Source organism: Nansenia antarctica (genome assembly GCF_963989245.1).
Source record: "Nansenia antarctica genome assembly, chromosome: 11".
Lineage (NCBI taxonomy): Eukaryota > Metazoa > Chordata > Actinopteri > Argentiniformes > Microstomatidae > Nansenia > Nansenia antarctica.
The window spans coordinates 28,744,835-28,770,695 of NC_137681.1; the positions used below are offsets into that span (position 1 = coordinate 28,744,835).

The 25,861-nt window shown below is 41.5% G+C and overlaps 1 protein-coding gene across 1 annotated transcript in view; it reads left to right on the forward strand.

Moving 5' to 3' along the window:
• LOC308168076 (uncharacterized protein) overlaps positions 1-25,861 on the forward strand; it is a gene marked incomplete at its 5' end in the record, with an annotated part of 58,437 nt that overhangs the window by 26,321 nt on the left and 6,255 nt on the right. The window contains 9 exons of the mRNA XM_080542551.1: positions 18,896-19,429; positions 19,651-20,152; positions 20,379-20,548; positions 21,093-21,230; positions 21,385-21,456; positions 21,719-21,780; positions 22,675-23,198; positions 23,770-23,829; positions 24,033-24,659. Of these exons, the coding sequence (XP_080398677.1) occupies positions 18,896-19,429; positions 19,651-20,152; positions 20,379-20,548; positions 21,093-21,230; positions 21,385-21,456; positions 21,719-21,780; positions 22,675-23,198; positions 23,770-23,829; positions 24,033-24,659 (2,689 nt within the window). The remainder of the gene's footprint in view (positions 1-18,895; positions 19,430-19,650; positions 20,153-20,378; positions 20,549-21,092; positions 21,231-21,384; positions 21,457-21,718; positions 21,781-22,674; positions 23,199-23,769; positions 23,830-24,032; positions 24,660-25,861) is intronic.

Genomic DNA, 25,861 nt, shown 5'->3' on the forward strand with positions numbered 1-25,861 from the left:
AACATGTAATGTGACTTTGACATAATTACTGTGACTCACAGTGCAAACGATAAAATTATTGCTATCTGGCAAAAAACGGTTGTTTCCCGCCAGCTAACATCAGGCACCTAGGAAGAGGGGTTGCGGCCTCCTGTCAGCATGTCTTATTTTTATTATTATTATTTTATTTTTTATATAAATGTGTTTAATGTGTGACTGCTGTTGGATTCTACACTTTTCACTTACAATAACCACTATGTTATTCTCCCGTCAAGTCTCACCAGACTTGCTTGTCCAGCAAGTGCGGGGCAACTTTTTCGCTCTGCACATTAAGGGTGGGACATCTTCTGTCATTGTCAGAATCGGGACAAATAGCCCGAATGTGAGGTGTTCACCTTACTCTGTCTCGAATTACATTGCTCTTTCACTGATTGCGATCACTGGTGGTGTGCCGCAATGCGTTTTAACACAAATACAGGATTTTTCCTACATGTGCGGAATCTTGGAACGCAATGCAGACTTCTGCAGTTGCGGAGTTGCAATATTGCACACCACATCCTATTGCACAGTCTATGTGCGGCGTGAGAGCTCATTCACATGACATACAACAAGAACAGACATGCTAGTCTGTCAACTTCTTGTTCTTGGTCTGGAATATAGACATTTATTTTGGGACTTACCCATGTTAATATAGACACTCACTCACCTAACACTTTATTAGGTACACCTTCTCCTGATCTACCACACCCCAAAGTTGTGGGGAATTGTATCTTTTTTTTTTTTTTTACAGGCATACTTTGGGCCTGTTAATACAAATCAATCATCGCTTGAATGCCACAGCCTATTTTGGGTATTGTTGCTGACAATGTGCATCCCTTCATGGCCACAATGTACCCATCTTCTAATGGCTGCTTCCAGCATCATAATGCACCATGTCACAAAGCAAAAGACTGGTTCATCAAACTGGTTTCATGAACATGATAATGAGTGTTCTTCAGTGGCCTTCTCAGTCACCGGATCTGAACCTAATAGAACACCTTTGGGATGTGGTAAAATCGGGAGATTCACAGCTTGAAAGTGCACCTGAAAATCTGCAGGAATTGCGTTATGAAATCATGTCAAAATGGACCAGAATCTCAAAGGAATGTTTCCAACCTCTTGTGGAATCAATGCCACAAATAATTGAGGCTATTTTGAGGGCAAAGGGAAGCCCTACCCAGTATTAGTATAATGTTCCTAATAAAGTGTCTGGAGAGTGTAGATTTGCAGGATTTGGAAAATATCCTCAAGTAAAAGTATTAATTATCACGTTTATCACGTTTTCTGAATACTTTACTATTTTCCTGGGTCCTATTATCCCCTTTTTACTGCAAAAAATGGGTTTTACCTGGTTGCCTGTGAATCACAATCAAACCCATTCACCACCCAGATCAACTTTCAAGTAGGCGCAATGAGGATCCTTTCCTTTATGGGTATTCTCCATATATCAGATTTTGTAGGTTTATGTAGAGAACTTTAGGGAGTGCCCTAATCTGATTGCATGGTGGTCTCTGACATTTCAATAACTGGAGATAATAGCTCCAAGTCTGCAAGAGCAATGGTGGACACACTAGCTGCCGGGGCCAAGCAGAGCAGACCTGGTGGCCATTTTGAGTTGCTGCAATAACCTGTGGCACCACCAGAAAATGTGGCGGTGGAGAGACCATGTGTGGGGGAGGGGAGAGTGAATATGTAGCTGCTGCCTTACCAGCCTGAACACAGTTTTCTGAACATAATTATGCAGGAAGGATTTAGATCTAAGCCTAGGTCTATTTTTCTTGATTCTCCACAAGGAGTATTCCAAAAATCCATGTTGATGCCCTACCAGTTCCACGAATGGAAGCGTGACAATAACCGCGCCTCAGAACATTTTGTAGTCACTATGTTTTGTTTTATACACCTTTGTTTTTAAAAAATAAAAGATTGTGGGAAAGATGAGGTAGTGTGTGTTCTAATAGACCCAAGAAGAGCTTAAAGCTGTGTAACAGACAGAGTGCAGACTCTAACACCATTTTGCGTTACACCTCTTGTCACATGGTGTTTGCTAGCATGCTGAAGCTTTAAGCAACCTTGTGCTTCCCAGGGAAAAGCAACTAAATAACCTGCTAATAGACTAAAATCATGGCTCCATTGATGTAAAAAAAGGGTTAGGGTTTTAAGTGTTTTCCTTGTACATGTTATATTTACTACATGACATTGGTCTCTTCTGACAATTTGTTGTGAACTACCCTGTAGCTTCTTAAAGTGGTACAACCCTGCATCGTTGTAATTTTCCACTGAGCACACTGAGTCTGTAGCTGAGTGAGTTTAGTGAGGGGGGAGGGGTGTTCCAATGTCTATTGTGTAGGCTACAGGTTTACTGTGAACTCTAGCATATATTTTTTTTTTTGGTTATTACAGTGTGTGTGTGTGTGTGTGTGTGTGTGTGTGTGTGTGTGTGTGTGTGTGTGTGTGTGTGTGTGTCTGTGTGTATAAGTCACCCAAGTGATTTCAGTCAGATTCTTTTCTATTCTTTTAAATGTCTATTGAGTAGCCTATAGAAAGATTACATTTGACATTTAGATTTCTTTAGGCCTTTAGTTGCGCATAAAGTATGCCATTCTGTTAAAAAATGTGAGGAGTTCTAGAATAGATTTCTTTTCTCTGGTGACCAAGACACGTTTTGGTTCTAGTCCAAGAGTATTCACACCCAGTGTGGGTTTCTTAAACCAATTTAACCTCACCCACTCAGGAACATGGTACAGTCCAGCAGACAGTTTCCCCTCCCCCACTGTTTTTCTGGCTCTCAAATGCATGTGGTTTTGTGTTCACATGGTACAGCAGCAATTCAGTATGCTTGCTTTTTTTCTCTCTCTCCAGCTCAGAACAAATCTAACTCGGAACAAGAATCATTTAGTCATTCCTTTAGTTACCGGCTATACTGATATAATGTAGGCCTATCGCAAACATACAGTGTTTAATTAGAATTGTTACATTTGAAATCAAATGTAGTGGTTGTATCATGTATTTTATTCTAGAAACGTGATCACAAATTAACAAGGCCTCTTTAAGATTTATAATAATAATAATAATAATAATAATAATATGCCTTATTTATGCATCAGAAACATAGCGAAGAACTGCAGTGTTATTTGCGCACCTTGTTTTGGCTAGACCTAATCACGTTTGTGGTCAGTGAGAGATGTTAGGCTAGTTAACGCAACCTACACACACAACCGTAATAGTATTCTGGATCCCCTGGTGCAATCTAGATAGTGATGTCATAGTTCTCCAGTTAAGTAAAGGTGGATAAGCTAGAACACCGGATAAGGAAAGGGAAGGGCAGAATGATTCTGAATATATTACCTCAACTGGTTTCAGCCGGTTCTAGCCAGTTCCTATTTCACAACCTCTCTGGATTGGCTAACAACATGCTGGAGAGAGGAGGAGCGCAATCTTACTCGAATCCACTTTATATTAATCAACAGTTCTGTCAACATATTAATAAATAATGTATTATTATTTTCTACCACATTAACATCACAAGATTGATACCAAATATTTAAATAATAGATAATAATAAACAATGGCTTAACTTGTGCAGTCTTTCAGATCACACTATAATAAATGTTGGCAGGAAACCCCCCAGGGTGCAGCAAGAGTGTTGCTAGGCTCTGATCACTTGAATCTGAGCACCAGCAGAGTAGCAGCCTACATGTAGCTAGCTACTGCAGCACTTTATCCCCTCTATGCTTGTCTCTATGATGATCTTGTTTAACTAGGCAGGTTATCAGGACATTTCTCAAATCGTGTTGCTACCACGGAGTTAGGAGTTAAAACAGGAGGGTGATATAGGCATCTAGTCACTAGTAATTTGGTTTTGAGCAGTGTCTCTCAAACCCAGGTTTTGTGGTCTGGTGCCGGGCCCTGAGCTGACACCAATGTAGTCCTCAAAGGAGGACATAGCTTGCTAGTCCGTTCCCCAAAAAGACATAGCTTCCAAAGATACACCGGGCTAGGGCATTAGCCTATTAAGTCATGATCCACTTCCATTCACAGTCTGCCCCAATCAAGATAAACGACTGTAACTGCATGGTATTTGGATTTGAGGATTAAGGGACAGCCCTTATTATAAAGCAATTACTAATGTACTGTGTAATTAACAACATGTTAATACAATGTTGTTACCTACAGACTTGTCGTTACAGACTTCCTACACAGGTACTGGGGCATCTTGATTTCCCTGTCAGCAGCTTCCATTAAAGCTGACCTTGCACGACCAGACCTTATGTGAAAAGGCTATTATTGAATGTAGCAAGTGCCAGTAGCAGTGCCTGTAGCTATGCAGACGTCAAAATGACATCCACTGGGCTGAGGCCCCTGTATGGTTAAAATAAACTGAGTTCTGTCAAAAACATATTGACCATATTGTTTTTTCTACACAAGTGAATTTTAAACAGACAGATACTTGAAGTTAATTCAGCTGCCATACAGGTAGCCACATGTTTCTGGTTGTAAAAGGTCATCTTTTGTCTGAGGATTTCTGCTAATATTTAAGTGATACTGCAAAAGTAGGCGGAGTTTAAACTCCAAGTCGCTCTACTAGTAATTCAGTCAACAGCTGCCATGTGAAGCCCTGCAGTGCACAGCAGCACTGGTGGCCATTTTGAGTTTCTGCAGGCAGCCCAGATGCTATCTGTGAAAGATAAGGAAGAGGGGGATGGGCAGACTACAGAGTGAGCTGTTTACTGAATAGGCTAGTTCTACTGAAAAAAAATACGTAGTCTGAACGATTCCTAAATAATATATATTTTTGGTTTATCTGCCAAGACCATACATTTGGAAGAGACTTAAACAAATATTTCAGTTTATGATGACTAAGGTTACATAATTTTATTGCTTTCACAGTCAGTGATTTCTTTTCACATGTATGTTAGGCTGAAGAAGGCCATTGTTGCTTGTGTATTTTGTCTGTTAATTTTGTGCTCAGCTGCACCGAGACTATTGGACTTGGACTGTATGTTCCCCTGGAATGCCATGTTTCCTAAAAAAATTATAATAATTATATATAATTATTATATTTATATATATATTTATTATATTATAATTATATATAATTATAATTTATATAATTTATATAATAATATATAATTATATATATATCTCCAATATATATATATATAAATAAATACATATATGTGCTCCCCCTCTAGTTGGAGAACCCTCTTCTAGTTGGAGAACCCCCCTCTGCCAGAATGGTACAGCCCATTCTTGGCTGTAATTTTCCATGCTGTGGGAGACTCTGCTCGGGTGGGGGAGGGGTGGTGCTAAGTGTGTCAGGCAGGCTGTGCACCTTAGTATTGACTGTGCGCGCAGCTAGCTGTGGTTGCTTGGCAAAGAGCATGCTGTGCTGTCTGTTGATGCTATACAAGTAGCCTGTTTTTTTTCCATTTCCTGTAGCTTTTAGCCCACATGTTCACCATGGCATATATCCTAAAAAAACAGTGTCCTTTTGTCTTCCTCCTTCTACATTTACATTTACATCTTTGGCATTTAGCAGACGCCTTATTCCAAAGCGACTTATAATCGCTACATTTGACTAAGCAAGTGAATCATCAATTCACCCTCTGCTGTACGGGTGTTTCATTGTGTGGTATCATATGTCAGAGCAGTCTATGCTGTGTCAGTATCACTTCATCAGGCTGTGCCTGTCACATGTGTACAGATCCTTAAAAACACACCACGCTACTGAAACTAATGGAACAGTCCTATAGCCCAGCCTCCCTCCCCCTCCCACCTTTTCCCTCTCTGCCCTGCCATGGCTAGTTCCCTCGATCACAGCAAAACAAATCAAGCGTACAACCTCTGTCCAACAGAAGGCCTACTTCTCCAGGCAGGTTAATTTGGATTTCTTTCTTTTTAAATGATATTTGACATTTGATATTGGTATCACTTCTTTCTGGCTAACATATTTGCCAACATTTCAGCTTTTAACTTACAGTTCTATTTTGTTTAGCTAAAGACCGCTAAAGCTAATTCCGCGTAATTCATCGTAGGCTATTGTTTTGTTTTTTAATTAATAAAGTGCTTTGTATGTGTTCTGTTACGTGTTTGTTTAATAGTAGGACAATTGATATTTGTATTTTATAATCTTTTGAATTTGAGCTGTTTAGAGGTTAGCACTAGGCCTATTAGCCTATTTGTGTTAACCTTGTTAGAAGTGACAGGATCCCAAGAACAAGAACATGGAACAGGTTATTGTCATAAAAGTCTCAGCTGTTGAACTCTTCTAGGCCTAGCCAAAATGTTTTCTCTCATTGCTTTCATGACTAATGTGGAAACTTGACAGAACAAACATCCTCTGATCAACATGGGGAAAAAGCGACTCATCAAGGTTCCTCCCACTTGTTAATTAGTCAATTAATTTGCTAATTGGAGAAAAAACTAAACACCTGGGGGTTGAAAGGTAGACTACTTCGGATCAAAGCTGATTAACCAATTCATAACTAAATTATTTGGAGCCAGTTAGGAGGAAAGGGAATACTTCTGGAAGATTCCTGGGAACCAGCTACCTCAGCTAAAGCAACTGTGAATAACAAATTCAACATTTGCGAGTCTTATTCAACAGTGCAGAGTGAGGAGAAATATGCTTTTTCAGTGTCTTGTGATGGATCTAAAAGCTGTTGGAAATGATATTGAGCTGAAACAAGTTCTTGAAATGTAGGCTAGGCCTTTCCCTACGCTTACAGGGCATGTAGACCTCACAACAGAACATGGGAGGACTGCTTTCGCTCAAGGGGGCCTTGACTGGGGAAAGCAGTGGCTTTTTGGTTTGAGCATATTCTCTCTCTTTCTGTGTAACAAGAAACACCAGAATAAGTAGTATTCAGACAGCTCCATGCACATGAATTAATTGTTTCTAATAGACCTTTATTGAGTCCTGCATATTTCTAGCTTGGACTCCTGTTGTCTAATTAGCATCAAGAATAATGTGATTAATGGCCTACAACCTGCATGGTGTGTAGGTGTAGATGTTTTGAGGTGTTTTTGTGACTCTCGATAAATATCCTCTTGCTGTGCTTTTGCTCAAGAATTGTAAATGGTAAAAGTATTGACCATTTTCATTGATTTGGAGGCATGTTCTTATGCCTGACCATGCTGCCAGACGTTGTTGCTCTCTGTCAACTGTAAAGTCAGTGACATTTCCGAGGTGGAGGGGAATGATCGAGCTGGATAGAAACAACTTCAAAGTGACAATGCCGTTGACGGGAAATTAGTAGTCAGTACTGCTGCGATAGGATGGACGGTTTTGGAGTGATCCATAGCAGATCATTTGGCTTTCTTTAGACTTGTGACTGAGAAAATCTTTAGTACCCTTTCTGTGGATATTGGATCCAATGGACTATATGGGTTTCACACATAAAACATTCAGACAATCTAATACACAATGCGAATACTTGATGAGCTTGATTATTACTTGATTATTTATTTATTTAATCCATGGTAGTCAACAGAGAGAGAGTTCATCAAGTCCAACCATTTTGTTTTATGAGCGATCTTGTCTGCAATGCAGTTTCAATACATGTGGTGATTCGCTCTGTGACTGCTAAGAGGAACACATGGCGACGACAAGAAAATACATCTTAAGAATGATCTCCCTGTCAGCAGCTTTGTATTAAAACAGATAAGACTACATGGAAAGGTTGTGATGATGTCAACAAAAAGCAATGTGGTGGTGGATCTCAACAAGTGAATGTCATAACTTCCACACTAAGGCTCCTGGTCAGATAGAAGGACAAAAATGAACTAGAATTGGTATGCATGGAGTAGGCATAATATGACTTGGGCTTTCCTCACATTGTTTCACAATGTGAAAAATCCATACAGCAGTTGTACCTTTCCCCTGTAATAATGAATAGACAATGAACTCCTGGTGTTAACTGAATTCTCAAGTGGTTCAAAGGTCAAAGTATGAGGATGGATCTGGAAGGTGAAAATGAGGAGATGCGGAGACATAGCTAGTAATGCAGGAAAGTGCGTGTACGCGCTCACATTGTTAATGTTCATGAAGATTCAATACAGTGGTAAATAACTGTTTCTCAATCAAAGGTCAAAACAGTCAAAGATTCTGGTTATATTGTTAGCAGGAACAATCAATAAAAGAGACATGGGAAAGAGGCAGATTATAAATAATAATAATATTTTGGTTAAATCCCTATTAGGTCTACATGTAGGCTAGATCAATGCAAATATTAAGTTGACACTGAAAAGTGGGCGGAGTTTCAACTGTAATGTCCTCCTGCAAATGTGGATACTGATTTAACAGCTGGCAAGCACTAAGCCCTTCTGCGCACAGCGCTGGCGGACATTTTGAGTTTCTGCAGGCTGCCCAGCAGCAGTGTATGGAAGTGAAGAGAGAGGGGGATGGGCAGAGTACGCAGAGTGAGCTAGTAGCTGGGCAACATTATTTATACAGTGGTGAAATTGAACTCATTTATACTCAACATAATAAATAAATAAATAATCTAATTTTGGCCTCAGCTTGTACTATTAGAGCAGTGAGAGAAACAGAAATGAATGAATACTAAAATAATGTGTGATGATTAACGTTATATCAACATAGTTTTGCCATCAGTGACTAGTTTTCACAGGCTGTATGTTATAGGTCTATTAATTAATCATATTAAATGATTGATTTTTATCAACGTTTTTATGTTTTTATCACCTAAAAAACGGAATTATCTTTTATCTGGTACCTCTGTATTTCTCCTATTCTTTGTATGCTCAGTCACAATTGATGTGCAATTATAGTGTTCAGGCACAAGAAACATGATTGCCACTCTAAAACAGGTATTATTTTACAGCTTGAAAAAACATGTAGCCTTCACTGTGGGCGTTGTATAGCTTGTTCTATCAGAAGGCTGTTTTCTAATGTTCTAGTTGATGTTCTGTCTCTCCCTAAGACATAGACTTTGTACTTTAAAGAAGCAATAGTGTAAATAGATTTGTGGTGGTTACTAGTATGCAAATGGTTCCACCTCTCTAGCTCCCCATCTAGTTGGAGAACCCCCCTCTGCCAGAATGGTTTAGCCCATGCTAGGTTGTAATTTTCCATGCTGTGGGAGACAGCTAGGGTGGGGGAGGGGTGGAGCTAGGGTGGGGGAGGGGTGGTGCTAGGGTGGGGGAGGGGTGGTGCTAAAGTGTGTCAGGCAGCACAGTATTGACTCAAAGTAGCTAGCTTGGGTATGTTGGCAAAAGACACACTGCGCTGCCTGTTGATGTTGTTCAGAAGTTGCAAAAATAAGTGGCCTATTTTGCATAGGATGTTGCCTTCAGACGGTCACAATGAGAAAAACCTTTTAAAGGAGGAAATCCTTTTGCTTTCATGTTTTTGTTAGTAGGTTGTTGTCATTGTGCGAATGTTACTCTCTATGCTGTGCCAGTGTCCCTCTGCTGACTGTTTTTAGTCATGAGAGTCATTGTCACCGTGTGCCCACAGAACACGCCACGCTGCTGAAACAGATGGAACAGTCCTAGCTCAGCCCCCTCCCCCCTCCTGCTTTGTTTCTCCCTCTATCCTGCCTTTCCTAATTCCCTCGATCCCAGCAAAAACCACGCGTACGACCTAGACTGTCCACCGGAAGAAGGCCTCTTTCTCCTGACGTTTCCTGTCAAAGGTTAACTTAGATTTCTCTCTTTACAAATATATTTGACATGTCCATCTGTATTGCTTCATTGAGATTAACCTTTCAGCTTTTAACTACCAGTTAGTTTCAAAATAAATAAAAAAAACATTCGCTGAAGAGCGCTAAGCTAATCACGCAACGCTGAGGTCATTGTAAGTTTAAAAAAAAATCATTATATAGGAAGAGCTGTCTGTGTTAATCGCTCTTTGTTTCATATTAGGAAAACATGCATTGTATATGAATTTTAATCATAGGAGCATTTTAGGATTCGCATGCTCATCTGTTAATTAACACTGAGATGGTCTCTGCTGTGAGAATGCTATAAAGTATTGTAACAAAAAGAACATTTGAATTGTGAAAAACAAGCTGTGTTGGTGACAGGAAGCGGATGGACAGTAACAAAGAAGCAACAGCAGTCGTCTGAGGTAGCCTATACCAAGTCTGTTCTTCTGCTGGGAGACCCTTGTCCCGTGGGGAACGGTAGACACAAAACCTGCCTCTGACCAATATGAGGAAAAACATGAATCAAAGGTCATGTTGGTCTGAATCAAAGTTCATTGCCTGGCTGCCCTTGTCACTAATTGAAAAAATAAACTCACACCTGTGGTTTGAAGGCAGAACATTTTGGATTGAGTCCAATTAACCCACAGCTAACGACCTCACATCCTTGTGGAAGCAGGACGGAGTAAAGGAACTGAACAAGTTCTTGGAAGATTCCTGGAAAGCCAACTATCATGAAAGGAAAGTGATGACACACACGCACGCGCACACACTGATCTATGCGCCCATGTTTTTTTTCATTCACCTAGTCAGACCAGCTGACATTCAACATTACATTTTCTTTTATTCGTTTTTTTTTACTAAACATCAAAACTTGTTTGTGTCTTGAGCGGATTCTGAATGTTTCTGAAAGAAATCGAAAAAATCAGATGAAACAAAGTCTGAAGGCCTAAAGGAGCAGAGCAAAGGGCCTCACAGCAGAACACAGGAACGCTGTACTTGTCTGGAAGGAAAAAACAGGACGAAAACATGGACTGGGAAAATATGTGGCTCCATCTCTACAACTTTTCGGTTTTGTGGTTACCTCCTCCCACTTCTGTACTGAATTCTCAAGTGGTTCAAAGGTCAAAGTATGAGGATGGATCTGGAAGGTGAAAATGAGGAGACATAGCTAGTAATGCAGGAAAGTGCGTGTACGAGCTCACATTGTTAATGTTCATGAAGATTCAATACAGTGGTAAATAACTGTTTCTCAATCAAAGGTCAAAACAGTCAAAGATTCTGCTTATATTGTTAGCAGGAACAATCAATAAAAGAGACATGGGAAAGAGGCAGATTATAAATAATAATAATCTTTTGGTTAAATCCCTATTAGGTCTACATGTAGGCTAGATCAATGCAAATATTAAGTTGACACTGAAAAGTGGGCGGAGTTTCAACTGTAATGTCCTCCTGCAAATGTGGATACTGATTTAACAGCTGGCAAGCACTAAGCCCTTCTGCGCACAGCGCTGGCGGACATTTTGAGTTTCTGCAGGCTGCCCAGCAGCAGTGTATGGAAGTGAAGAGAGAGGGGGATGGGCAGAGTACGCAGAGTGAGCTAGTAGCTGGGCAACATTATTTATACAGTGGTGAAATTGAACTCATTTATACTCAACATAATAAATAAATAAATAATCTAATTTTGGCCTCAGCTTGTACTATTAGAGCAGTGAGAGAAACAGAAATGAATGAATACTAAAATAATGTGTGATGATTAACGTTATATCAACATAGTTTTGCCATCAGTGACTAGTTTTCACAGGCTGTATGTTATAGGTCTATTAATTAATCATATTAAATGATTGATTTTTATCAACGTTTTTATGTTTTTATCACCTAAAAAACGGAATTATCTTTTATCTGGTACCTCTGTATTTCTCCTATTCTTTGTATGCTCAGTCACAGTTGATGTGCAATTATAGTGTTCAGGCACAAGAAACATGATTGCTACTCTAAAACAGGTATTATTTTACAGCTTGAAAAAACATGTAGCCTTCACTGTGGGCGTTGTATAGCTTGTTCTATCAGAAGGCTGTTTTCTAATGTTCTAGTTGATGTTCTGTCTCTCCCTAAGACATAGACTTTGTACTTTAAAGAAGCAATAGGGTAAATAGATTTGTGGTGGTTACTAGTATGCAAATGGTTCCACCTCTCTAGCTCCCCATCTAGTTGGGGAACCCCCCTCTGCCAGAATGGTTTAGCCCATGCTAGGTTGTAATTTTCCATGCTGTGGGAGACAGCTAGGGTGGGGGCGGGGTGGAGCTAGGGTGGGGGAGGGGTGGTGCTAGGGTGGGGGAGGGGTGGTGCTAAAGTGTGTCAGGCAGCACAGTATTGACTCAAAGTAGCTAGCTTGGGTATGTTGGCAAAAGACACACTGCGCTGCCTGTTGCTGTTGTTCAGAAGTTGCAAAAATAAGTGGCCTATTTTGCATAGGATGTTGCCTTCAGACGGTCACAATGAGAAAAACCTTTTAAAGGAGGAAATCCTTTTGCTTTCATGTTTTTGTTAGTAGGTTGTTGTCATTGTGCGAATGTTACTCTCTATGCTGTGCCAGTGTCCCTCTGCTGACTGTTTTTAGTCATGAGAGTCATTGTCACCGTGTGCCCACAGAACACGCCACGCTGCTGAAACAGATGGAACAGTCCTAGCTCAGCCCCCTCCCCCCTCCTGCTTTGTTTCTCCCTCTATCCTGCCTTTCCTAATTCCCTCGATCCCAGCAAAACCACGCGTACGACCTAGACTGTCCACCGGAAGAAGGCCTCTTTCTCCTGACGTTTCCTGTCAAAGGTTAACTTAGATTTCTCTCTTTATAAATATATTTGACATGTCCATCTGTATTGCTTCATTGAGATTAACCTTTCAGCTTTTAACTACCAGTTAGTTAAAAAAAAAAAAAAAAACATTCGCTGAAGAGCGCTAAGCTAATCACGCAACGCTGAGGTCATTGTAAGTTTTAAATCATTATATAGGAAGAGCTGTCTGTGTTAATCGCTCTTTGTTTCATATTAGGAAAACATGCATTTTATATGAATTTTAATCATAGGAGCATTTTAGGATTCGCATGCTCATCTGTTAATTAACACTGAGATGGTCTCTGCTGTGAGAATGCTATAAAGTATTGTAACAAAAAGAACATTTGAATTGTGAAAAACAAGCTGTGTTGGTGACAGGAAGCGGATGGACAGTAACAAAGAAGCAACAGCAGTCATCTGAGGTAGCCTATACCAAGTCTGTTCTTCTGCTGGGAGACCCTTGTCCCGTGGGGAACGGTAGACACAAAACCTGCCTCTGACCAATATGAGGAAAAACATGAATCAAAGGTCATGTTGGTCTCGACTCTGAATCAAAGTTCATTGCCTGGCTGCCCTTGTCACTAATTGAAAAAATAAACTCACACCTGTGGTTTGAAGGCAGAACATTTTGGATTGAGTCCAATTAACCCACAGCTAACGACCTCACATACTTGTGGAAGCAGGACGGAGTAAAGGAACTAAACAAGTTCTTGGAAGATTCCTGGAAAGCCAACTATCATGAAAGGAAAGTGATGACACACACGCACGCGCACACACTGATCTATGCGCCCATGTTTTTTTTCATTCACCTAGTCAGACCAGCTGACATTCAACATTACATTTTCTTTTATTAGTTTTTTTTACTAAACATCAAAACTTGTTTGTGTGTCTTGAGCGGATTCTGAATGTTTCTGAAAGAAATCGAAAAAATCAGATGAAACAAAGTCTGAAGGCCTAAAGGAGCAGAGCAAAGGGCCTCACAGCAGAACACAGGAACGCTGTACTTGTCTGGAAGGAAAAAACAGGACGAAAACATGGACTGGGAAAATGTGTGGCTCCATCTCTACAACTTTTCGGTTTTGTGGTTACCTCCTCTCACTTCTGTATGAAACGGACATAATGAAATGCTCTATAGGCCTGATCATGCCAGTCTTGTTCAAGAGAGGAGAGGATCTTTACAGTGGCCTGAATAGACCTATGCCATGCTTGCATATATTCCTTTTGGAGTAGGCCTAAGCATCATGAAGACGGACCTGCACCTGTCTGCTGAGTAGAAATAGATAGCCTAGATAGGTACTTTATTGATCCCCGAGGGGGAATTCAGGTGTTACAGCAGCTCAGACCACAAAACAACAACAACAACAACAACAACAACAAAATGAAGTGACAATTGAGTTATACTAGTACTAGGTAAAAAATACAAAATAAAAGATAGACCAATAGAAGGACAATTATATACAGGTAAAATTGAACATCCACCAGCCTGACTCTGATCATCCAGATCGAGCCAGCCGGAGGAGGAGTTGTACAGTGTTATTGCGGCAGGCAGAAAATATCTCCTATAGCGCTCCTTAGTGCAACACAGTTGTAGTAGTCTGTTTCTAAAGGAGCTTTTCTGCTTTGCCACTGTGTCATGTAGGGGATGGGAGGAATTGCCCATGATGGCCAGGAGTTTGGTCCTCATCCTCCAGCTTTCCTCATAAGCGTGTTCAGCCTCTTGGTGTCACCTTCCTTGATAGGCTAGTTGAGACGATTGCATTTTTTGCCACTAATGCAATCATCCCTGTCGCCACGCACTGATGAATTCAGGAATGGGCTGATTGCTGGGTAAATATTTCAAACTCACTTGAGTCACAGATGTGCCCATGACATTTCAGTTCTGTAATTTGCTGTGCTGTTTGTATGGCTGTTTTGGAGTGGTTTAAGCACTGGATGATCACACAAGACAAATGCTACCAGAAGAACAGAGGTGTGGACCAGATGGCTAGTGAAGATGATCATTCTTTCATCATCTAGTTCAGAAATCAGACGTCTACGTCTAGGCTTACACAGACCAGCAGTACCATGGCAGTAAATGCTATATAGCACATGGGACTAGCTTGTGATCAGCTATGACCCGGATTATGGGAGTGAGAGGGGGAGGAAATATACCCACGAAAAAGCACTTTCAGACCATTTTACAAATGGAAAAGTCCGGAAATGTACGTAATATAAAAACAACAAAAACAAACGGAACTATCTATCTGCATACAAATATATATATGAAACGTGTGTGTCATCTTTGCAGTCAACACAAATACAGAGCAATTTATTTATTAAAATGGTGGGGGTGCAACTTGATATGCTACAGCCTATCCAGAATGTGTTAGCAGCTTCTGGGGCCACAGCCTCCCTGCGCACAGCAGAGCTGACGGCCATTTGGAGCTTCTGCAGTGAATTCCCGACGCAGTTAATGGCAGGGTGGGGGAGGGGAAGACTACGCGCAGTGAGTAATAACATTGGAATGTGAACTGAGCCATTGAACACCACAGGCTGTGATAATACAGCACCGGTTCATATGAAGAAAACCAATATCAGAGATTATATAATGAGATCATATATAAGGTTTATACAATATGGAACACAGTGAAAATGTGAGGCGATAATATCATAAGACATATTTTTCATCATCTAGTCGAAAGGACATTTTTACAGTACCAGGACATTCCAGAGGTTACAAAAGAATATAGGTATCAGCTCGAATCCTGTTCACAAGCTTTTCTGCATGTCAGTGTGGGTAGCTATGCAGTTACAGCAAAGTGTCTATTGCTTAGCACGCAGTGTGAAGGGTGCCTTTACTAAGTGCAGTTTGTGTAGCGGATGTTGTACAATCCGGGGTCACTGTCATGTGATACCAGACAGCATGCCGATGTGCAAACATGCCTACAGGAAGTCAATGGGGTGGGGCAACAATGTGACCTATTTATATAGATGTGCTGTCAGTCCACTGCAGCCTGTCTATAGGGATGCTCCGATCTGGATTTTTGGGGCCGATACCGATCACCGATTTTTTTCCTCAAGATCAACCGATACCGATACCGTTTTTTAAAAAAATACATAACTGTAGGCCTACAGACTGGATAGCCTACATATGTTTTGCTTTTTGGACAAAAGTTTTGATCCATTAGGCACCAAGCAAACGCAGACCCATTTTTATGGCATAGTAAAAGTCTGGCCTATCACCCAGTTAGGGCCTGAAGCCCAAGTCAGTCGATATGGCTGTATAAAAGACATCATAAACGTGGCCTTCATGGTTTACATACTGTTACGTCCTCCTATGTTTTCTGTTCAGTTATCTGTCTTCCCCAGGGTAAAAAAAAAATTTATACGGTTTTTGCGATCGGCCATTTTTGCCGATCACCGATCGAGTCATTTGGAGTGAAATCGGCCGATTTAAATCGGTGGCCGATAAATCGGAGCATCCCTACGGCTGTCTAGGCAGCAATGCAGCAATAATGCAGTTGTAACTGGAACTGATTTTACAGGACAAACCTAAAGCAGCTTGACTGCTTCAGTCTGCAATATGACATCAAAGGGTTCAGTCCTCACTATCTACTAATTATGATTTTTGGAAATGAAAACAAATCTGTCCACCATATATATCATGGCTATTTCGTTTTCAGCACTTTGTTTAATGGACCTGTTTACTGGTATTAACATAGTTTTTCCTAGGATATTGTTGTAACAATACGTAGCCTATATTCTGGTACTAGCCTATATTCTGGTAATCTATTCTGGCCCCTGCTCCTAGCATAGATTTGTTTTTCTTATGATGACTGATGGATAAATTATTCACTTACTTAGACAAATGTATTTGTTGTAAGTCGCTTTGGATAAAGGCACCTTTTGGCTAAATGCCAAAAATGTAAATGTAAATACTTCAAAGAACTCAACACACTTGGTAACTACCTGGTGCCAGTAGTGCTTTTTATTATGTTGAATCCCAAAGACACCCAAAGAAGTAGTCCAAAGCAGAGGTTATTTCTGTATAATTACCACCCTATGTCATTTTCATTACCCAGTCATCTCTGTAGCTGTAAGTGCAACGAAAATTACTCCGCAAACATTACTGATCTCTGTAAGTGATGATGTCACGTCTGTATGACTGGTGAAACATCCCCTCGACAATTTAAAATAACTGTGACTAGCACCAGAATGATAGATAGATGGATAGAGATAGATAGTTATTAGATATAGATAAGATTATTAGATTAGGGATCAATTCGTTTATTGATCCCTGAGGGGAAATTCAGTCGTTACAGCTAAGACCACAAAAACAACAACTAAATAAATAAATAACGTGACAATTGAAGAATAAGCTAAAAATAAAATGGATCCAAAAATACATATGAAAGCTAGACCACTAGACATTTTGGACCTTATATACAGTAAGCAAGGGAGGTTTAACATGTTCCAGCCTGACTACTGGCCACCCAGGTGGTGGTCCTGTGTGGTGTTCTCACCTTTGACCTCATAGCTTTGCTATTCGCCAAGTTAATTTTGACTTATTTGACTGGTGACTAGGTTAAAATATCAATGCAGATGGTTAAAACATTTCTGTTATCCAGTCTGTAGTTAGTCAGTGGCTTTAGCTGTCATGACAAGAATTAACTTTCAAAGCTTGATCATGGTGTAGTTTGGGCTTATACCCGCTCTGATCCTCTGTGTGAGAGGGGAGGCTGGCGGAGGTTGGGGTCGGATGACGGGCTCATTGTAATGCATGGAATGGAATGTGGAATGCGTGTTTTAAAATCATTCCTCATTCCATTCCATTCCATGCATTACAATGAGCCTGTCCTCCTGTTTGTACCGCCACCAGCCTCCCCTGGGGTAGTCCTGTGTGTGTGTGTGTGTGTGTGTGTGTGTGTGTGTGTGTGTGTGTGTGTGTGTGTGTGTGTGTGTGTGCGCGCCTGTCTGTGTGTGCCTGTCTCCGTGCGTGAGTATAGCCTATATATTTGGTCCCTAAGCCCTGGGACACATCATTATTATGCTCACATCTTGCCATAATTGTTACTCAGGTGTTTGTCATGTTGTGAGCAGTAAGCGACGTAATCACACCCATTACCTGTGTTTTTGTTATAACTAAATTATAATAATATTAAAATAATAATTATAATAATACAATAATAATAAGACGTAAATAATAATAGAAATAATTAAATTAACCTCTGAGTAAAACATGTTGGCAACTTGGTTACTCATTGTCCAGTATATCTCCTTTTCAGTGTGTATTGAATATCAAATTACCTGTGCTTGTCCTGTCTAATGCTGCATACCATTCAAGCATGAAATACGCTTCGAGTCAATCCAGTGAATACATATAAAATGTTCCTCTTATGTTTTTCTCTAGGTTGTTGGAGCTTTTTGGTGCCAAATCCATGATCGAAAACAACACTACCTCTAGGTGAGATATAAAATAAAGTGTTATATATCATAATAAACATCTATATAAATGTATTTATTTGTATTATTATATATTTAAACATTTAATATGGTTACAGATGAGGCTATTACATGGTTCTAGGCCTGGTATACTTATTGCCACAACTGAGTTCAGTGTGGATGAAACAGTGAGGCCTAAGAGAAATCTACTTCTACAATAGTGTACACTCCTATTGGAACCTAGCCCTGAAACCCAAATACGTTCAGCAATTGGAACTGTGTACGGTAAATCCAGCACCCATTGCATAACCGTCACTGTTGCCAGCAGAGCCTGAAACTAGCAGCCCTGATTTGCTGGGGAAGTGGCCAATGAGAGTGAAGGGGGAGTGGAAGAATGCAGAGTAATGCTGCTGTCCTCTGGAATAATGTTAGTTCCACGCTGCAGAACAGGGTTGAACTACACTTGACATCCCAAAGCTTGTCAGCCAATTGAAGTGAAGGACAGTGATGAGGGTACAGTGGGTACTGCTGTCATGTTAGGAAGAGTGTCATTTTTAACCGTATGGCATTATTAGTTAAGAGAAGTTGTGAGCGAAGAAATGCTGGAATTATCGCCAGGATTTGAGATTGTGTAGTTAAGACTCGTCTGAGGTCACATTTGCTGTGTAAACTGACTTGTTGAAAAGGATAGCTAAGAATGCAGAGCTCACAGTGGAAAAAGAACCTTCCAGAAAAGAACAAAGGAGAGGAAACAACCCACAGGGTTCTACAGTGACCCCTAGTGTTGGCTCTGAAACACTGCAGCGCCTGCCTCATCTGTACTGCGGTGCGTAGAGGGCAGGTGGGTGTTAACAGGTGGGTGGATAATGCTGGTAACCCTCCCATGGATCCTGTCTGTCACTGTGGTGTTTCTGACCTGCTAGACTAACAGCCTCATCCCTGCTTGTCTCTTCTCAGGTGAAAATGGAAGTTGCCGTGGCGGAGAAGAAGAAGAAAATCTTCAGAGCGAGGAAGACCATGAAAATAAGCGACCGCCAGCAACTGGAGTCTCTCCACAGCACCTTGTCGTCCCCCGTCCCTACTCAGTTAAATCCCTCGCCCCCCCCTTCTCAGACCCCTCTAGTCAACGGCACGCATACAGCAGATGGACAGAAGGGGGCAGACAAGATTAAAAATGACACGGACTTGAAGAGCTCTCGCTCCACATCTCCTCTCTCCCAGGCCTCTCGCTCCCCACCCCTGATGTTGACCCTATCGTTGTCTCCCTCCCCACCCTCCCAAAGTTCGAATGCCAAAGAAGGCACCCCTCCCTCACCCCCGTCGCCATTCCATTCCCTAAACAGCGAACTGAAAAAGATGGAAGAAGAGGGGAGGAAAGAGTGTCCTGTGTCCCCTTCAAATGAGACTGGGAAAGGACAGAACAAAGAGGTGACCACAAAGATGGAGGACAAGAAGAAAGAAGAGAAAGAAGCCACTGGCGCGAAAAAAGAGGTTTGTATGAGAGAGAGAGAAATAATATTAGTATTACAAGACAGCAAAGATAGGTCAAAACAGGTCAAAGAGGACATTTGGGTCATGGTTTGATACTGCTGAAGATGGATTAGGGGGTCCAAGCATTGCTGGAACTTTGTTTGTTTTTTAGCTAGCATTAGGTGGTTTGGCGGCTCGCTAACTGTAGCCAAGTTTACTTATCTGGTTGTTCTCTTCTCCAGGAGACGAGCGCTACAACAGAGGACAAAGCCGTGGATTCTGCTAAGGACTCTCAGTCCTCTCAGTCCGCTGTTCCACCTGGCACGTCTGCCAAAGAGTCCGGGAAGGACAAGGGGACGAAGGGGACGAAGCAGGATGACATTGTGGCCATGGAAACGGACAAGGACAGTACAGAGAACAAGGCCCCTGAGGAGAAGTCCTGCTCACCAAAGGTTACCGTCACAGCCGCCCCTAAGGCTACCAAGGCAGCCCCCAATCCCTCCCCAACCTCTGCCCCCGAGGCTGATCAGGACATGGAGGAGGAGGAGGAAGAGGACAAGGGAGAGAAGGATGATAAACAAAAAGCGATGGAAGGATTAACTGTAAAGGTGGAGAAGAAAATGAAGGAAAAGTTGGAAGTCGACTCCTCCAGTGTGAAAAAGGAGATAAAAGTGAAAGCGCAGGTTCACGCAGAGTTTAATTCTACCACATCTCATCCCTCATCCACCTCTTCTTCAGCCACAGGTATGAAGCAGAATCAGAATCACAAATTCTAACAGCAGGACCTATCCTAGCTAAACTGGCCAGTGGTCCATTTTTGGACATTAGTTTTCGGGGGTGGGGGGGGGGGCAATATGGGAATACACAACATAAACATTAAAAAAAATCATAATGCACAAGTATGCTGCAAAGGAAATGTATTCCTGTGGTGGCCGCTAACTAAACAAATTGCATCACACTCTCTTTACAGTTGTGAAGGAGGAGAAGGGCACTGTGTCTGGACTGAAGCGTCCTACACCTGAGGGCAACGTGAAGGTGGAGAGAGAGGGGAAGAGGCAGAGGGTGGACGGCGTGGAGTTAGAAGCACAGCTGGAGCTGAAAATCACTGCGAATGCGGGCAGTCGCCTTAAACTTGAAAAGGTTTGTTTGACTGTCTGACCATTGGAAGACGAGTTGTTTGTTCTCATGGGTTGATGTTTCTTCCCTGTGGGGAAATTCCAGATAGTTTACTTTGTGTCAGATTTGAAAGAGTCTCTGTTATATTTTTAGCTCAGGCCACACACATTGAAGAAGGCTTCGGCCTAAACCTTTGGGTGTGCACTTCTGCATGATAGAGGGGGAAAACATAAGATAGTAATTTGGAAAAAATAAGATGGTTCTGAAGTTTGCCTTATTTGAGTGCGAACCTCCTCCTGGTTCCTGATGCCTTTTGACTGAATAGAAAAAAAATATTTAATACATTTAATTAAAAAATAATAAGAACAAATAAGTAATTCTTCCTTCTCCCTAGCATTATGACTGCCAGTGGCCCCTGGTCCTAGCATATATTTATTTTTATTATGATGACTGATGGATAGATGATTCAATTAGACAAATGTATTTGTTGTAAGTCGCTTAGGATAAAGGCGTCTGCTAAATGCCAAAAATGTAAATGTCTGAACCTTTCATTGTCTCTCTTCCTCAGGTCGTACAGCAGTTGGTGGAGGAGCGGTTGCGGGTGCTGCAACTGACTGTCTTCGACCAGAATTTACAGGAGCTGAAGGAACGCGTGGAGAAGATTGACAGTGCCACCAAACACCAGAGCACCTGTAACACATTACAGGTAAGCTCCTGAAAAATTAAAACAATTAAACGAGAATGGCAATAGACGTGTATCTTACGAAGAAAATTAAAATAAAAGAGAGGCATCAATAACATGTTATCCTTACAACTAGAAAGTCTCACATTTTATCATTGTCTCTCTGACTCTTTTTCAGGCCAAGATTGCAAGACTAGCAAAAAAATTTGGAGAGGCCAACCAGGCCTCAGAAAAAAAAGAAAAACAGGAGGTAATAAATGTCATAATTTTCATTATTTCAAAAGTAATTACTAGGTAAATTCTTTGCAACCAGGAAAATGCTTCAATTGGGGGAATAGTACAAAAAGTTTTGTACTTTTGGTAGTGGCGGGATCATTAAAAATATATCTACTGTATATATGTATATATAATATGTGTCACAGAAATAGTTTGAGGTCATCTAGCTAGTCGATACATATTGAGCTGTCCAATTAAAGGAGTGTTAACGATGTTCATTTAATTTGTAATTTTAGCAGGTGCTCACATCCCCTGTTGCCAAGGCTGCACCTGTGACAACCACCACTCCCACACAACGGTAAGGACTAACTCCTGCTGCTGCTGCCTCCTTATTTAGAAGGCTTTTAATTACTTGGAAGCAATTCCATAGGATCATTAGGATATTATGACCAAGAGTATTCGAAACAGATTTAGCAGCGAATATATTCTATAAATGTAAGACGCATGTTGTTAAGTTGAAATATTACAGTAAATTATATAGTACTGTATTAGTTCACTCAACACATCATATATTAGTCTCAGTATTCACAGTTTTCAGACATTTAAATCTCCCCATGGCAGACCTTCACCTAATCTTTCAGTTTTCTTTACTTTACTTTACTCATGTGAGATTGCATATTTTCATTGTTTTGGGGTTTTTTGCAGCGTAAAATGTATTTCCTTTCCTTTGTCATTCAAATCATGCTGCAGTGTGTTTTTATCATTGTATGTGGATTTATCATTGTGCCTTTGTATGAACGTGACAATACGGGCCTGAAGCCAATACCACACACGGAACCACACACACAACGCGTGATTGAACATGTGTGGTTCTGTCCTGGAACGTTATCCGTTAACACTTAAGGCTGGAGATTTAAGTCTTGTGAAGATTGAAATAAGGGCCTAAAACCATACTTTCGGGAAAACAGATCATAATTATCTTTTATCAGGACCGCCTTGACTTGACCATTTGAGTGCCTTTCTCTCACATTTTCCCCAAAATTTCCCACCTTGACTATTTTGTTTGGATTAAATGAGTCACAACTTGCCGATCTTTTTCTTTTTCTTTTTTTTTCGCCTGCAAAACACCACGTGGTTCAAGGTCCAGAGTCTTGTGACGTTATACAATGTGAAGCTTGATCAACCTCATGCTGTACACAGTAATACAGTTATGCAGAAACCCGATCCAACTGCACCTCTCCTCCCCCAACAGCGTGCTTCGAAGGCAGCCGCTGGAGATGCAGTCTGGGGTACAGAGAGAGAGGCGGGCGCCCTCTGTTGGTAGGACACCGCTACTGTCAATAGAGAAGGAAGAGGAAACAGAGGAGGAGGAAGAGGAGGAGGATGATGAAAAGCCGCCAATCACCCAGAGACGACAACCAATCAAGAAAGAGCCGCTGGAACAAGACAATAGAGGAAGTACACGAGCAGACATCACCCTCCGTCCCCTCAGCAAGGAGAGGGAGAGACAGCTGTATTACGACTGCAGAACCGGCACAGGGAAGGCTAGAATCGAACGCTACGCAGTGTACCTGTTCCGGAACATAGTCCCTTACGAGCACTACTCGGACTGGGTCAACAATGTGAATTACGTAGGCCTTAGTGGCAAGGAGGCCTTGCCCATCAACGTGCGAGAGACTATGAAGGCGCATTTACAACATCGGTTCAACAATATGTGCAGTGAAGACTGGAGAAAGATTCGGGACTCTATCAATGAACTGCTTAGAGTGAAAAGAAGCAGACTTTTCTTTATGTCGAAATAGTATTTTACGTGTTATTATACGTTTATTTTGCAAACTTCTGTGTGTTCTATTGAAATTTGGTTACTAAATTATTTCTGGATGGAGAGTCTTCATGGGTGCAGTTGCAATCGTTGTTATGAATGTAAAGATGTGTTATGTTCTTTAACCATGAAAAGTATGTTGCCTCATAATATTCATTAAAAAACTTAACTATGAATTAAAAAAAATAATTCTTGAATTTACATAATTTCGAGATTAAGACATTTTTCTGGATTTTATTTTATTGATACAAAAATAAGTTTGAGGTTTTTTTTTGGGGGGGGGGGTTGTTTTTGCTTGTATGACACCACAGCGCCTGCCCAAAATGTTAAGTGCACACAGCAAAACTCCCAGAAAATCCTACATATGGAGTGGACCGTCTCATGTTCATCACAAAAGCCCCACAAAGAATTTTTAAAATGGCCAAAATGTATGGGTCAAAGCACGGACCCATGCTCTGTCCTCCCTTGTCTATATAACTTCTTAAAAACAACTCAAAGCATTCTACATCTCTCTAAACAGGCTAGTGAGGACCACTATGGAGGTAAAGCAAACGCCCACAGCCCTGGGTCCTACCAACACTACAGGTGAGGATCCTTTCTCTGACTTACTCCCATGAATATCTCCCTTGCCCGTGTGTGATAAGGATGTTATACTGAATTAGGGGCTCGAACCCACAACCATGAGATATATTTTTAAAAAAAAGATTAAATACATTACCTGTAACATTACCTGGCCTGCAGACCGTGTCTACTGAACTCACCTGTTCTTATCCTTTCTATTGTGTCAGTCTCTCCAGCTCAGTCCAAGCAGTTGCCCACCGCCACCACTGCCATGGTGTCGCAGACCCCCTTCCTCCACCTGATCCCCACCACCTCCAACACGTCCTCCTCGCTCGCCACCGTCTCCTCCCAGGGCCAGACAGGCACCCTGCTGCTGAAAACCATGTCGGGCGGCAACATGGTGGGCCAGGGCCAGCCCCTCCTCATCCAGCTGCCCCTGTCCGGCGTCAACGGCCAGCCCGGGACCCTGGTCAACATCCCTGTCTCTTCTTTCGGCTCGGTCAACTCCCTCAACAAGGCCATGACCACCACCCCCGGCACCACCTACATCCTCAAGGCGGCCCCCTCCACCGCCATCATGTCCACCACGGTCTCCGGCCTTCAGGCCTCCAACACCCGCCTTTCCCCGGCCCAGGTGACCCTGGCCCGGGCGGTGTACCAGGGGGGCGCGGGGGGTATTAGTACGCCCAGTGCGGGGGTGTCAGTGACTACAGCGAGGGCGCCGGCGATGTGCGCCCCCGTGGCGGGGGTGGTGTCGTCCTCGTCGTCCTCGTTGTCTTCGGCTTCAGGACCGGCAGCTACAGGCTCGGCCGCTCCAGGGACTCCCTCTGGGACCGCCATGACGTCCAAGACAGGTGGGTTTGTCCTTAACAGGTTTACTGTGACAGTTTTAAAATATATATATATATAGTTTTTGGTTATTTGTAATATATAATCATATATAATATATGCCATTTATCTGACACTTGTATCGAAAGCCACTTACACTGCAATGACTACATACATTTGGCAGTACCGTATTTTCCGGACTATACGTCGCTCCGGAGTATAAGTCGCAGGAGCCAAAAATGTGTAATGTAGAGGAAAAAAACATATACAAGTCGCACTGGACTATTTAGAAATTTATTTCACAAAATCCAAGACCAAGAAGACATTTAGGGTGAATCCCAATTCACCACTCTGGCTCCGTTTTCAACCCTAATCTCCGTTTTGCGCGTTCACGTGTAGCCGTAATGGCGTCCCAATTCATTACTCATTTAGGGTTAGGGTTAGGATTAGGGTTAGGGTTGGCTCCAAACGGAGAAAATCTTGACCCTCGTTCGATTCGGAGCCATGAGACTCCCTTCCGGCATGCATTGCGAAACATCTACAAAAATGTTATTTTCGCTCTCGTAATACGGAAGCGAGCCTGAAATGTCATTTACTTTTTCTGGAATTACTTGTAATTAAAGACTTGAAAAAATATGATAACCATCGTATTATCTTAGTTTAATGTCATTACAATGCATTATAGACCTTTTATTTATATCAAGCATAACCCCAAAATCGCTTTTATGTCGGTGCTGTGTCTAACGTGACAGTAACGCAACGCTGCATGACAGTCGAGCATTTCAGAGATGTACAATCATAAATCAATTATTACCTGTGGCGTTTGACAGCGGATGATGGTACACATATGTGACACAGCCCAATGAAAAGGGCTACCTGTAGGCGAAATCATTTTTCTGTTTTTTACATGTGCTTAAACTACAGATTGTAAGCTTTCAAATGATGCATCATACATTGAAATCGGAAACAAATTGAAGACGACATGAGTATTTGAAAGTTGCTACACCGGAAATCACTAAGCACAGAAAATCCCCATCAAAGATAATGAATCCCCATCAAACAACAAGAAACGAAGTCATATGTAAAGTTATCTGTCAAACGTTCGTCTGACTTGTACATGATGCGCATTTTGACCTATTTCCATGTAGCAGCACCCGCAATCTTATCCGAGCAGTTGTTATTAGGTAATATTATTAATGGGTTGTATCATTCATTTAAATGCATTATA